At 40.0% G+C, this 14933-nt stretch overlaps 1 protein-coding gene across 1 annotated transcript in view; it reads left to right on the top strand.

The window, feature by feature from the left end:
- The window catches only part of LOC146389342 (NLR family CARD domain-containing protein 3-like), a 55483-nt gene that overhangs the window by 29462 nt on the left and 11088 nt on the right, over nt 1-14933 (top strand). Inside the window, exon 7 of the mRNA XM_084927171.1 lies at nt 430-603. Coding sequence (XP_084783297.1) covers nt 430-603 — 174 coding nt within the window. The remainder of the gene's footprint in view (nt 1-429; nt 604-14933) is intronic.

Here is a 14933-nt window from a genome sequence, read left to right as displayed (position 1 = left end):
AAACACAGTAATGAGTGCTGGCATCTGAAAAATCTATAAAACTATTAAGTGATAATCAGTACTCACTTTGTTCAATACTGAATACATGTCGGCATTCCTGAAAATTTTCTGGGTGTAACTGTAATCAAAGTTCCATCTAGACCTGGCCTTCAGTTGTTATCTAAGTCATCATGAACTCTTCTGAAACGATTACAAAATAAAGAGATGTGACACATTTTGTTGATACCAAAAGCACATTGAACTATCCAGTGTTCTTTTACTCCTCTGTTCTCTCTTCACTTCTCTCTTTTCTCTCTGATTGTCTCCACATGTTGCTCGTTAGTGCTCACTTTCCTGGCAAAAAGAGAATGGAATATTCCTAAATGTTATATAATCGTATTACACTTGATCAAAAGTAATTTTTTTAATTTTTTTTATGTTATTTTTCAGACTGAGTCTGTGTAACCTGTCAGAGAGAAGTTGTGAAGCTCTGTCCTCAGGTCTCAGCTCTCCGTCCTTTAATCTGATAGAGCTGGACCTGAGTAACAATAACCTGCGGGATTCAGGCGTGAAGATTCTGTCTGAAGGACTGAAGAATCCACACTGGAAACTGGAAACTCTCAGGTGAGATCAAGCATTTTTTAATTAACTGACAGAATTAGCAAATTAATAATGAGGTAATCCTTTAATAAGAGGAGATGTGGAGGTGTTCTGATGTGCAAAGTACTCTTATGTTGTAAGATTCTAAAACAAGACGTAGTGCCTGGGAACTGCTTTCTGTTTTGTTGCTGTCTAAGCTGAAACTTGATGATGAAAATAGTGATGAGTTTGCAGAGTTGAATCCACAGCACACAACACAAATATTCTCACACCCAACAATATGTACATTGTCACGGTGTTGGTTGCTGAAGATCATAATTAGAAATTTAAATTATAAATTTCTTCAAATGGATATTTATGCGTGTGACACTCATTCAGACCATGAGCTGTGGCTCTGCGCTAAATACAGACATTTCTGCATCCCTGCCATTCAAAGGCACTTTGTTATATATAGTTTATATATGTAGTATTCAAAACTGGACTGTAATCTTGGTGTTTTTAAAGGAAGCAATTTTAATTCAGTGTTTTCCTTAGTCTTAATTTTATGCATTTACTACCACTAAGAAGAGAACGGGCATGACCTTAAGGCCTGGACAAGTTTGAAACCTTTTGTGCTTCACAATGGAAAATGGGTATCACTTTATCCAGCTTCTAATTCATAAATTCTGCACTCAGCTTTGCCTTCTCCAATATCACTGAAATTCAGCTAGATGCTGCTCATTTTATGTTTTCACTTTGTCCTGACACGCTTGCTTTTAAACCTGTGTCTGTGTGTACCTGGCCCGTACCACTACAGTTGCTTTCTTCTGAACATTTGTCCCCATCCCTTTCTTTAAATAGTGGCATGATCCCACTCTGTCTCTTAATGTGATTGGCCACATGATGTGTCCATCAGAATAAAGTCCCAGCCCTGTTGGCATGGAATATCAGCAAGCCTGAAAATTCTTTAATAACTGACATATGAAATTATCTCAGGAGCCGAATTTGGCCGACGGGCCATATGTTTGACACCCCTGGTGTAGACAGTTTAGCATTCTATGTACTACTGAGTTAACTCCAAGCTAATTAGCAAATCAGCTATCTGCAGCCACAAGCTGCGACTGGTTTTCTTTGTGGATGGTGATGTATTCTCACACTGATCCTTCATGGTGATGCTGCCATTGACCCACTGCTCCTGGATTCACATCTTCACAGTGTTGGGAAGGTTACTTTTAAAATGTATTCCACTACAGATTACAGATTACATGCCCCAAAATTCTTAACATATTCTGTTACGTTACTCAGTGAGAGTAACGTAACAGAATACTTTGGATTATTTAATATATTATCATGCTTTTTACAACTACATGAATGTCCTATTGCTGTGTGATTTATTACAATTTATTACAATTACTGAAGGTTACTCGCCATACCAATACCAACTAGATTTTTAAATCTTAATATAAAATGAGTAACAGTAGGTGGACATTAGGTAAGGCTGCACTTTTTGCAGTGATCTCGTATAGAAAACTATTCTGCGCGTATATAAAACAGGTCCGCGGATCCGAACCGTAGTAAAGGGACCTCTGGCTAATACGTCGGGTTCGTGTCGGGCTCGTAGCTGAAAACTAGCTTTACTTTGTTGTCTGGGTCAACTTTGCTAGCGATAGACAGAGAGAGGCGTTGAAAGGCTGCTCCAACGGAAGTTATTTTTTTGGAGGAAATCACGAACACAGTGTACAGTCGAGTCTTAATAGCTTACTTACAACTGGGCTTGTCAGGCACTCTTTTTGCCTGCAGTAGTTATTATTATATTTACATGCTTCCAGCTCCTGTTTTGGCTCAGTAACAGCTCGTACTTTTCCACTCTCCTTTTTCTCCCTACTTAATATATTATCATGCTTTTTACAACTACATGAACTGACTATTGCTGTGTGATTTATTAGTATTACTGAAGACTACTCTCCATACAGTGGTTATTATTATATTTACCTGCTTCCAGCTCCCGTTTCTACTCAGTGACGACTCGTACTTTTTAACTCTTCTTTTTCTCCCTCCCTTGCTCACAGATACATAACGAGTATGGCAGTCCATTCTCCCTGCAGCACGGACTACACTGCCAATGAGGCTACATTCTTTGGGGCAATGCCTGTAACACTGCCTATTGCCTTCACATTAAATAATTCTTTGAATATTATTTTTTTAAAATATGTCTTCACGTCATTAATGTGGGCCGCGAGGAGAGGTGACGAGGTTGAGACACAGGCTTTAGAGCCTCTTAATGCATGTTTTGTTTGGGTTTCCATGGTGTGGAATTACCAAAAATAGAGAGAGCATAGTCTAACATATGAATCAAGAAAAGACCGCCATGTAATCCATTCATTTCAACAAAGTAACTGTATTCTGAATACCACCTTTTTAAACGGTAACTGTAACGGAATACAGTTACTCATATTTTGTATTTTGAATACATATTGCCGATACATGTATAAGCTTTATTTTTTCATTTTTAAATTGGAAAACAAACAAAAAGAAACAAACAAACAAAGCAAACAAACAAACAAACAGAAAGCTTACAACTATGGGACAGAGCAAGTATCAACAAATAACCACAACATGACAGGCCATTGTGACCACAGAAGCACTCCCAGGTGCACACTCTTGTATCTGTGCCTTTCAAGGATAACCTCAGACATCCGAAAACCAAACACAGAAAATACAAGCATAATAATAATAATAATAATAATAATAATAATAATAATAATAATAATAATAACATACCAACATTGATCATTACAGAAAGAATTTTAAAAACAAACAAACAAACAAAGAACTCAAAAAAAAAAAAGTGAGTAAAACAGACAACACAGAACACATCATGTGAACCCCTCCCACCATCCCTCCACCCCTTTACCCCTGTATGGCTCTCAACCTCATCACATTCGTGTATCCAGACAACCCATATTTACACCTCTCATGCACAGGAATCAACATCCCCCATGATAAAACTGCATAAAACTGCAGCTAACACCTCTATGATCTGTTAGGTCCAGAGACTGTAGTACTGACAGGAAGGGGCCCCAGATTTTTTCAAAGGTTCCATATTTCCCTTTTACACTATGCGATATCTTCTCAGGTGTGCAGTAGGACGCTAGCTCATTAATCCAGTGTCTCAATGTTGGGGAATTTTCAGATTTCCATTGTAGCAGAATACATTTTTTCACTGCAGTACTCGCAAGTAAAATAAAATATTTCTTATGGTAATTTACATTGATAGAACCTGTGTCACCTAGAATCCATAGTTTTGGGTCCAATGCAATTTGGATCCCCATTACCCTTGAGATTATTTCAATGGCCCGTCTCCAAAACTCTTCTATCACTGGGCAATTCCACAGCATGTGCAGGAGATCACCATCTCTCACCTTACATCTCCAGCATTTGGGGGAATAATTATTATCGTAACCTGTAATGGGTGTAATATATCCTATGAAGTATATTAAATTGCATTTGCCTGTGTTTTGTAGAAATTAACATTGTCTGTGCCTGTTCCAATAAATGGTGCCATTCTACCTCTTCATAGACATGGCCCAGGTCTGTTTCCCATTTTCTTTTTATAGACATTTTGTTATATTCAGGTAACTTTTTATTGATAATAGCATATATAGAAGATGCTATTCCTTTTATTGACTTCCATGGTTTAGTTCAGAGATGGATTTCAAGAGGAGTTTCTTTTGGTATCTCGGGGAATAACCCTTTGGATTTCTCTTTGACCCAATCTCTTATTTGTAGGAATTTGAAGAAACTTTGTCCTGGGAGTTTGAATTTTTCCTTTAGTTGTTGAAAGTCAATAAATGTATCATTATTATATAAGTCAGCAACAGTTCGAATATTTCTGTCCTTCCATCCCCGCAATATTGGGTCAGCAATATGATAAGAGAGATCAGGATTGCCCCATAGGGGTGTCCTTCTGAGAAAAGAGATATTTATTTTCAGAAGTGAGTGGGATTCCTGCCAGTCGCAGGAACATGTATTCCATTACTCCCCAACACTGCTTATGAAAAACAGTATATAAAACAGCTAGTACTGCTGGGACTTTATATTTTCACAAGCTAACATGAGCCAATCAGTGAAAAGTCTAGCCATGAGAGTTGTATGTTGCTGTGAGAAGAGTGGGGCTACATGCAGTGATGCTAGTGTTAGCCATGTTAGCATGTTAGCTTCAGCAGGTGGTCAGTGTGAGACCAGGAGAGCGTCTGCATCAGCAGGGCTCTATTTCACTGCAGTGTCACATTCTTCATATGTCCATGCTGGACACTTGAATAGACTGAATATGTCACAGGCCCAGGTTTGGTGTTTTTGTACTTTAGACTTATTGTTTATTTTTAGCTGCTCTGTTTGGTTGCTTTAGGGTGTCTTAGTTTAGTTTTCCTGTTAGGTTTTATTTTCAGTTATTTCTTAGTATTCTGAGCCTTCAGCTCCCATTAGTTTTAGTTACTGTCTGTATTTTTGAGTTTATTTACCTCCCTCAGTGTTCCTCTACATCCCTTTACTAAGTTCACACAGGTGTTCACCTCATGATTGTTATTAACTTTCTGTTTATTTTGGTAGAAATCATCTCTGGTGTCAAAGGTTTAGTTTTACTTCCTCCCCTGACATTGTCTACATGAGTTTTAGTTGTACAAGGTTTTATTGAGTGTTTATTGATTTGATGCTTCTTTTTATTTGACTATTATTGTTGACTTCTAAACAATTGTTAAAAAGTATTTTCATTGAAATATCAAATAATTTATTACTTTATCAGCTAATTCATTATACTTATAGTATGCCTGTGTGGGTTGTCTTCAGGTACTCTCCTTCCTCCCAGAGTCCAAAAACATGCATGCTGGGTTAACTGGAGATGTGTGATTGTGAGCATAAATGTTTGTCTGTCTCTGTCTAGCTCTGTGTTTACCTGGCTACATCACCATGGTTACTGATGCTGAACCTATAACCTGGTCTGGAGCAGGTTATGTTCAGAGTTTGTGTTTAAAATCAACTGAAGTGCCTCGTTTTCACTGATTCTTTATTTACAGAAAGCTTTAAGTGTGATAAAAATTCAGTCATATCTGACTAATGTCAGTGAATGAGGCCCAGCTGTAAAGTCACAACAGTCACACTGTATGTGTCTCATTGTCACTGGAGTTTAGGCTCCATGCATTCAGCTGGTGCTGCAAAAAAGTAGAAATGTTTCTGTTTGGTTCTAATGCTGAGTCTCTTTTACAAAGATAGAACTACAGCTAATCGTGCTCACGTAGCCAGTTAGTAAAAACCCAAATCATTGTCAGACACAGCAGACATTTAGTGATGATCTCACTGTATGTGGTCTTTTAGCACCTCCTAGTGGTGAACTTGTGGAGTGGTGTTAGTCTGGGTGACGAGTGTAACTGTTGAGTTAGAGAGACCGAGCCTGCATGCTGGTAGCACCTGAGGTACCAAATCAATTTATTGGAAAACAATGTTGCATCAAATACTGAGACAGAAGTGGAGGATGATATCAAGCCAAGTGACAGTGTTTCAAATGTTGAAAGCCACAAAACTTCTTCATCAAGATCTTCAACTTCATCTGTTCGTATGAAAGCTAAAGCAGAGTTGGCAGCTTTAATGATAAAGCACAAATGATTGGATGAAAAACAAGTTCTGGAAGAAGAGGAGAAACGTCTTCATAAAAGAAAGGAAAGGCTACAGTTGGACACTGAAATTGCTGAAAAAATGGCAACAATAAATGTCCTTAAAGCTCAAAGCATAAAAAGTAAGAAAGGATCTTCAAAAGTTTCAGATGGAATGAATTCCTACATTTCCAATGAAAGATCTAAACAAACCCTTAATGTTGATGCATTGGAATTTATACCTCACATTTCTGCAAAACAAAATTCATTGAATAATGCTGAAACTCAAAACAGGAGAAGAAGGAAAAACCCAGGAATGTGTCATGCAACAAGCAGTGTTGACTGAATCTTCTCAAAATAATCATCCTCAAGAATATTCAGTTATTTCTTCAAACTCATCTGATGCAAATGGACAAAATAACTGTCATACAAATGGTATGGTGGAACTGGAACCACAAAATGATGTTTTTGTTCATTTTGATGGAGATCCACTTCAATATTATTCATTTATTAAAGCATTTGAGAGTGCAGTTGAGTGCAATACAAAAAATAACAGTGATCGTTTATATTTTTTGGAAGGAATTGGTGAGAAGCTGTCAACAAATGAACTCAGATCGCAGTTATCGGAAAGCAAAATCATTGTTAAAGGAGCACTATGGTGATGAACAGAAGGTCGCAGTTGCATATCTGGACAAGGCACTTTCATGGCCCTCAATTAAAACAGAGGAAGTAAAAGCTCTTCAGAACTACAGTTTGTTCCTCAGGGGATGCTGTAATGCAATGGAGGAGGTGCAGCATCTGAGTGATTTGGACATGCCTTCCAATATAGTGAACATTATTAAAAAATTGCAATATAAATTCATGGACACACTTCTGGAGCTGCCAAAAGTGTACACACAGGAGTCCATGCCTGTAAATAAAAGAAATATTACAATGCCAGGAGATATAAAAGAATGGTCACATTTAAAACACATAAACTTGCCTCAAATAAATGCAGGAATCGAATTTCTGATTGGACCAAACATTCCTAAAGCCTTGGAACCTCTGGAAGTGGTGTGTAGTGTTGATGGAGGACTGTATGCCGTGAGGACAAGGCTTGGCTGGACCATCAATGACTTTCCTGAGAGCAAAGTTGATGAGCAGGTTGGATTGTCAAGAGAGGATCAGAGATTTCTGGAAGTAGTGACTAACTCTGCCAAATATGTGGGTGGTCATATCCAGATTGCATTACCTTTCCGGAATGCCAGTATCAGTATGCCAAACAATAAGAAAGTTGTTCAACAACGTCTGCGCTTTCTAAAAAAGAGATTTGAGAGAGACGCAGTGTTTCATACCGAGTATAAAGTCTTCATGAATGAGCTCCTGGCTAAAGGTTATGCTGAAAATGGCAAGTTTACCATCCTACCAAGAAGAAACTCAGAGTTGTGTTTAACTGTGGAGTGACTTATCATGGAACATCTTTAAACTCCCAACTTTTACAAGGACCTGATCTTACAAGCTCATTAATAGGAGTGATCACAAGATTCAGGAAGGAGCCAGTTGTGATCATGGGAGATACTGAATCCATGTTCCACCAAGTCATGGTTCCAGCTAAAGATAAAGATCTATTGAGATTTCTTTGGTGGCCTAAAGGTGATCTGGAACAACCAACATCTGAATACAGGATGAATGTACATCTCTTCGGGGCAACTTCATCACCAAGTTGCGCCAACTTTGCACTTAGAAAGTGTGCAGATGACTTTGGATATCTCTACAGTGAGGAAGCTGTGAAGGCATTGTTGCACTGTTTTTATGTCAACGATTGTCTTCTGCCCGTTGGAACTGATGAGGAAGCAGTGTTAATGTACCAAGAGTTGGTTTCTTTGTGTGCCAAAGGAGGATTTCCACTTAAAAAGTGGATCACCAACAAGCCTGGGGTGCTGGAAGCCATTCCTGAAAGTCACAGAGCAACAGGCATGAAAGAGTTGAACATGGAATTGGATTCCTCAATAACCAAGCGAGTTTTGGGTGTGGAGTGGTGCATAAAATCAGACTCCTTTAAGTTCAAGATTGTGCTCAAGGACAGACCCCTCACCAAAAGAGGAATCCTTTCAAGTGTCAGTTCTATCTATGATCCTCTTGGAATGCTAAGTCCTGTGGTCTTAACTGCTAAGAAAATCCCAAAAGATCTATACAAGGAACGAATCGACTGGGATGATAATGTACCAGATCTGTTTTCCAAAAGATGGTTAACATGGCTCCAGCAGCTCCAGCTATTGAGCAAGTTCGAAGTGAGTCGATGTCTGAAACCTGATGGATTTGGAGAAATCACGAGAGCTCAGTTGCACCATTTCTAGTAAAAAGTAAGTAAAAGTAAAATTTATTTATATAGCACATTTCACAGATAAAAATCACAAAGTGCTTTACAATAAGATCAGACATACATATTTCTGTGATGCCAGTGAGGATGGGTATGGAACAGTGACCTATCTGCTGATTGAAAACATCTGTTCAGAACGACACTGTGCGTTTGTTATGGGAAAGGCTCATGTTGCTCCTCTTAAATCCTTTACCATCCCGAGAATGGAGCTCATTGCAGCAACCATGGCCAGTCGAATAGATGTACTCTGAAGGAAAGAGCTGCAGATGGAGCTTCAGGATTCTGTGTTTTGGACAGCAGTGCTTCTGTTCTTAAATACATCAGGAGTGAGACTTCAAGATTCAAGGTTTTTGTGGCCAACAGAGTTTCACAAATCTTAAGAGTTTCATCTTCCTCGCAATGGAGATATGTGGACACAGCCAGTAATCCAGCAGATATGGCCTCAAGAGGAGTGAAAGTCAATGTTTTTATGAAGAATACAAAATGGTTGTCTGGGCCTCAGTATCTTCTACAATCTAGGAGTGAATGGCCTGTCCACCAAGATGACGTCAGTCTGCTTTCATCTGATGATCCTGAGGTAAAAACTGTTCCCACAGTGAGTGTTGAGCAAGCTGGAGAAAATTCTGTTGCTCGTTTGTTTAACCATTTTTCCACCTGGACACGTCTTAAGAAGTCAGTGGCATGGCTGTTGAAATTCAAGGACTTGCTTCTTTCCTTTGTGAAGAAAAGGAGAAAATTGTGTTTACCACAGTCGAAGGTCAGCAAAGAGCAACAGAAATCATTTCTGGAAGAGAAGCTGAGGAATTTCAAGAGGACATCTGTGATTAAGAATCTTACAGTGGGGGTGGGGTGCCCTCGGCCTCTCGGTCACTCTGGCGCAGCTGGCTGCCGGCGGAGCTCACGACACGTCACTGCAACCCCCCCCTGGCTTCTGCTCCGCGGCTGCTGAGTGACCCCTCATCTGGGACTCTCCTCAGCTCTTTCTAGGATAGTGGCGCGGCTGCCCCTCTGTTGGTCTTCCTTGGTCTCTTGTGTTCTGGGGGCCTCTGGATGTCTGGAGTTTTGATCTCCTCCATACCTGCTTCATGCCCTGGAGGACGGGGCTGTGGCCCCCCCACACCCTCTAGCAGATCATTACATGAAGGAACCTTTTAAAAACAAATGCATCCATGCTCACAGGTGTACACACGGGTGCTCACACACACAAACTACACCCTTTTTGGCTCCTACCTCAAAGCACACTGTGCGCTGTCGATCTTACGTGCTGCACAATAATGTTTAATATTTAGTATTTACCGTTGTATTCCCATATATCATCGTGATGTTGTTTATTGTATTGCTCTCGTTTTCTTATGCTTGTTTTCTTTTTTCTTTCTCAACAGGTGATCCAGGTGATTGATAGATGTATTTTTTTTTTGTCTGCTTATTTAGTTGGTTTTTGTTTTTTTGCCCTTTATCCCCGTCCCTCTTCTCCGCTGTTTTTCCCCCTCTTCCTTTCTCCCTTTTCTTTTCCTCATTCAAGTCTGTCCCGTATCTAGCAAGTTAAAATAAAAAAATAAATAAAATAAACAATAAAAGGTGAATCAAATAGACCATTACGACAAGGCTGGAATGGTCCATTTGGTAAAGTAAATCCGTTGGGCATCTTTCTTCGCCTTTAGACAATAATTCTGATGGCAAAAGAGCCAAACGGGACAGGCAACAACAAAAAAAGAAATACAGGAAATGATTGACGTTTTTCTGCATGTTTTATGTCTCCTACTTGGTTAATTATGGGTAATTATTAGAAGGGATCCTAATAATTAGGAGCTGGTGTGTAGCAGCCATAACTAAATGTATTGAATTTTGATGATCACTGGGTTTTCATTTGTTTGGTTGCTATGGTGATGTGTAACAGGAGTCACGTGAGTGCTAGTGATGACATTAAGAGGGCGTTGTCAGTCTGTCATTCACTGGTTTGATTTTGACAGAGAGGAGGGCTGGGTAGCCGTAGTTTTTGTTGACCGCTGCACAACGAGTTTCCCCTTGTTGCATTAGAGCCTGTGATGTTTTAAGAGTCGATCACATTACTCTGTAAACTTTCAAAGCACTTTAATAAACAAGCAAGCAATTCCACCTCTTGTATTATTGTGTACAGTTGACAGCGTGTCAGGCAAATAGGCAGGCTCCATCCCCGGCCTCTAGCGACTGTGGAAGTCGCTACATTATTATGCATGACTGTCCATAATTGTGATGGACACGTGTTTTGAAGAAACGCCCTCCCTCCTTCTGCTCAGTTTTCCGCTGTTCCACTCAAGGTTGTTCATTATAACCTGTTTTATTTTGGTAAGTATGGTCTCTGGTGTCAGACGTTGTCTAGATGAGTTTCAGCTGTGTCACATGACCCTCCTGTGATGACCTCAGGTGTGTAAATGGCTCTGTCCTTTCCTCAGTCTTTATGTCAGTGTCAGTTTCTCCTCCTCATGTGCTGCTGGCCTCTTTTAGATTCTCTTCAGTTTGTTCCTCGTGTCCTTTTATTCCTCAGTTTAAGACACCAAACTCATCAAAGGTTCAGTCTGCCTCCTGAAACACATTTGTGCTGTCTTGAACAGTGTTGGGACTAACGCGTTATTAAGTAACGCGTTACAGTAACTACGTTATTATTGTGGTAACGAGCACGGTAACTAGTTATTATGCCAAAACCGGGAACGCGTTACTCGTTACTGGGATTTAAATAGGCTCGTTATTCGTTACTTCGTGTGGTGGCTATCGCGGAGCTTCCACAGATTCAATAACATTAGCAAGTGGTGGAAGCCAGCAGGTGGATGAAGGAAAAGGGAGGCAAGAGGAGAGACCCAAAGTGGCCGCTGGTCCGAGAGTGTCAGGTGAACTGAACTTCAGGTAAAAACTTATGACCTGCAGTCTCTCTGGGTCAGATATGAACCAAGTTTAGGTGGAGTTTATTTTCGTTATGCTGACTTTTTCGTACTGCGTGCTAGCTAGCATGACGGAGTTTCTATACAGCTGGGTGGGTGCTATATTACTGATGTTGAACTTTATTTTGTTCATACGGTTAATTATTAGAGTTGCCAACCGTCCCGTAAAAAACAGAATCGTCTCGAATTCAGAGAAAATATCACGCGTTTCGTATTGTTTCTACTTCAATCATAAAACTGATCAGTGATCAGCTGATCGGCTTTTCTCTCATTTGTTTATCGCCCACTGTGTGCCAGAAAGAGGAAACCAGTGGATGTCGCACTAAACAACAGCAGCACGTTTAAGCTTGATCAGCTGATGTTAGAATTTATTTAATATTAATTTCTAGTCTCAGCTGATGTTTGCTGGAGCCACAGCTGTAAAGCTGCTGGTCATGATGTCGGTTTGGATATGTGGTGAGAGGGAAACATGAAGATGAAACCAGGAGATGTCCTTACTGAATCATCAGAGCTGAACAGGTGATGGAGAAACAGGTTTACCTTTTAGGTGACATGAATGAGTTGAAGGGAAGTTATGAACTGTTTCTGAGAGACAAATAACACCAGGATCCTTTTCTAAGTAGCTGACAGCTGGTAACTGTGCAGGGGCGGGTCTAGCAAAGTTTTGTCAGGGGTCCATGTAGGGCATTAACAGGGAGAGGGGGGCACAAAGAAATACTTTTCTTTCTTATTCTCATTTAAAATGTCTCACTTTTAAAAAAATAATTATCTTAATCTTACAACAAACGGTTGATAGATTGATACATATATACCATCAGAACAGTGTACATCACTGTCACAACAGTGTTTGTTTTCATTCAAAGTCTTTATGATTTTTCCTATAATGGTGGGCCGGTCTCTAGTCAAATTCCCCGGGACGATTTTTTTTTGTCCCAGTCCAGCCCTGTATGCAACTCATCTGCAGCCTGGTGTTACCTACCTCTTCCTATCCGATCATTCAGTCTGACGTCACTAGCCGTGTCTGGGCCTAAACTCTGCTGCAGGTCCATATATCAAACGATCACTGTGGCATTACTGAGAGTTGAAAAACTGTCTAAAGTCTTTCATCTTTAATAAAATGATCAGCGTTCTGCTCTACCAGGTGTAACAACTGAGTTTAACATCCAGGCATCCATGAAAATGGAATTTATGACATTTAACGGAGTTAGAAGTTAGCAGGAAGTTAGCTCGCTAGCTTCTATCTAAATACAATATAGCATGTCCTGACTGCGGGGTTTTGGAAACAAATTAAAACATACAGCTCTGTTATCACTTCCAACATAAATGAAGACAGAAAACTAAACAGCAGTGACATTTGTAGGGTTACTGAAGTTTGGCTAGCTGGTATTTAATGATGTGCTACGTGACTGCTAGCGACACAGCTATGTTAGCATAATACAAACAAGCTAACTTTTTTCCTCTCGATAAAAGTTAACGTGAGTGTTCTCGGTGGTCAGGAACAAATGTAATCGCATGGCAGGATGCTGTAAAAGGACCAAACTTCAGCCAGGAGAACAACTGAGATAATCCATCCACAATACGAGGTTAGTCATTCATATACTGCTGCATGGGCTGGGCTGTAGTTACATCCTAAGGTTTTAAAAACTGAGCTTAAATAAATGATTAGTGGTAATAAAAGCCGAGGGAGGTCAAAGGTGATCACTGACTTTTTTTAGGAGCTTTTTGAGATTAAATAGAAGAAAATACATAGCATTAAACATGTTAACAACACAAAAGCCATATTAAATGCAGACTACTTTAGGCCCGGAAGTAGGATTCGTCACGTCATCACTTAATAATCGGATTCAGAAGGCAGAATTTCCGAGTTCTGAGCACCACGACTGCAGTTTTTGTGTTGGATGTAAAAAGCAGGCTAGAATCATGGCGGTGAACAACGACGGTCCTGGCGTGGGATTTCTCTCGTGGAAATGTGCACATTATTTTTTTCCTTTCTGTTGGTAGGTGGCACAGTGCACTTGTGGCAAGTAAGCAAGCTAGAAGACTGGCAAACTTGCTGGGTATCCAGTTACGGAAGCAACACATTAACAAGAGAATTCTGAGTAAAACCAAAGTTACTTTCCCTAGTAACTAGTTACTCTGAAAGTAACGAGTAACTTGAAGTAACTGAGTTACTTTTGATAGAAGTAACTAGTAATGTAACTAAGTTACTAATTTAAAGTAACTTACCCAACACTGGTCTTGAAGATGCTGTTCTGTGAAACGGGGACACAGACGAGCCCAGCACAGTTCACAACACAACTACAGACACACAAAAAGGTTTAGTCAAACAGAACAGACTACTGTGTTTACTGTAATAGGCACACAGGTTTACAGCTGTTTCTTGGCCTCATGTTTTGCTCCCAGCCGTGAAACTTTGGATGCATTATGTTGATTTTGAGGTTTTCTGGGAGTTTGTGTCATCAGTTCTACACACTGTCAATCAAAGCTAGAAGCTGGCATGGCGTTAGCTTTGATTTGGAATCACTGTTAAAAAAATAGATTTCCATGAAAAGGCTAAATGTGTTTTCTTTCTTTATACAAAGTTTGTCCCATTTCACAGGCTCATGCTGACCAATTAGAAGCGTCCATTTCACGCACATCTTTAAGTCGTCCTCTGCTGAACATCTTCTGAAGCATGAAGAAAGTTTCCTGAACTTTATCTTCTAACACTGGCCTGATGTTTCACTGTCAGTCTGGAGTTTGGCTCATAGTGAACCTGCACAAGTCCTGTTGGATTGGACAGACTCACAATAGAAGCGTCAGTGGAAATCAAAAGGGAAAATAGGGCCTGGAATCAATCAATGTGTTTTTCTACCTTTCCTTTTTATAGGATCAATATTTTCTTTATTTCTATACACAGTGTGAAGTGAGTAACGGCTGACAGTGAGGATGATATCCCGGAATGCAGTACATCCTATTTTCTGTTTACAGTAGAAAAAAGTAGAGCGCAGACAGAGCTGAAAACTGGTGCCTGTTTGATTTAGTCCTTGAAGCAGAGGTGGTGTTTTTACTGAGATCTTCTAATGATCTTACAGACAGTGTGTGGCTCTCTCTCTGCTGATAGGACTGAATGTGTGTGGAATAAACTGAAGCAGTGCTATAAAAGCATCATTCAGTCATTACAAGGCCCAGTCCAAAACACCAGCCAATCAAAAATGGGAATTCCTGAGCCTGGCAATGCCTGGAAGCAGCAGGTATGCCACCTGTGGCAGCTGAGGTCACGTGATCTTAGTGTTTGAACCACGCGTTGGAGCAGCATTTCCAAACATCTGCACTTCAGAAGCTCCAAAGTGTGGAAACATCACTGTGGAGCGTTTCATCGCTATCTAAGAGATTTTCTTGCCTCTGCAAAGCAAAGCTTGCAAACAGCACCATAGTTTGTGAATCCAAACTAATCAGAGCGCTCCTTATGTCACG

The sequence above is a fragment of the Perissodus microlepis genome, chromosome 4 (assembly GCF_051167445.1).
Source record: "Perissodus microlepis isolate ML-2025 ecotype Zambia chromosome 4, ASM5116744v1, whole genome shotgun sequence".
Lineage (NCBI taxonomy): Eukaryota > Metazoa > Chordata > Actinopteri > Cichliformes > Cichlidae > Perissodus > Perissodus microlepis.
Note: the sequence above shows the minus strand (reverse complement) of the source record. Positions and strands in the feature narration are given on the sequence as shown.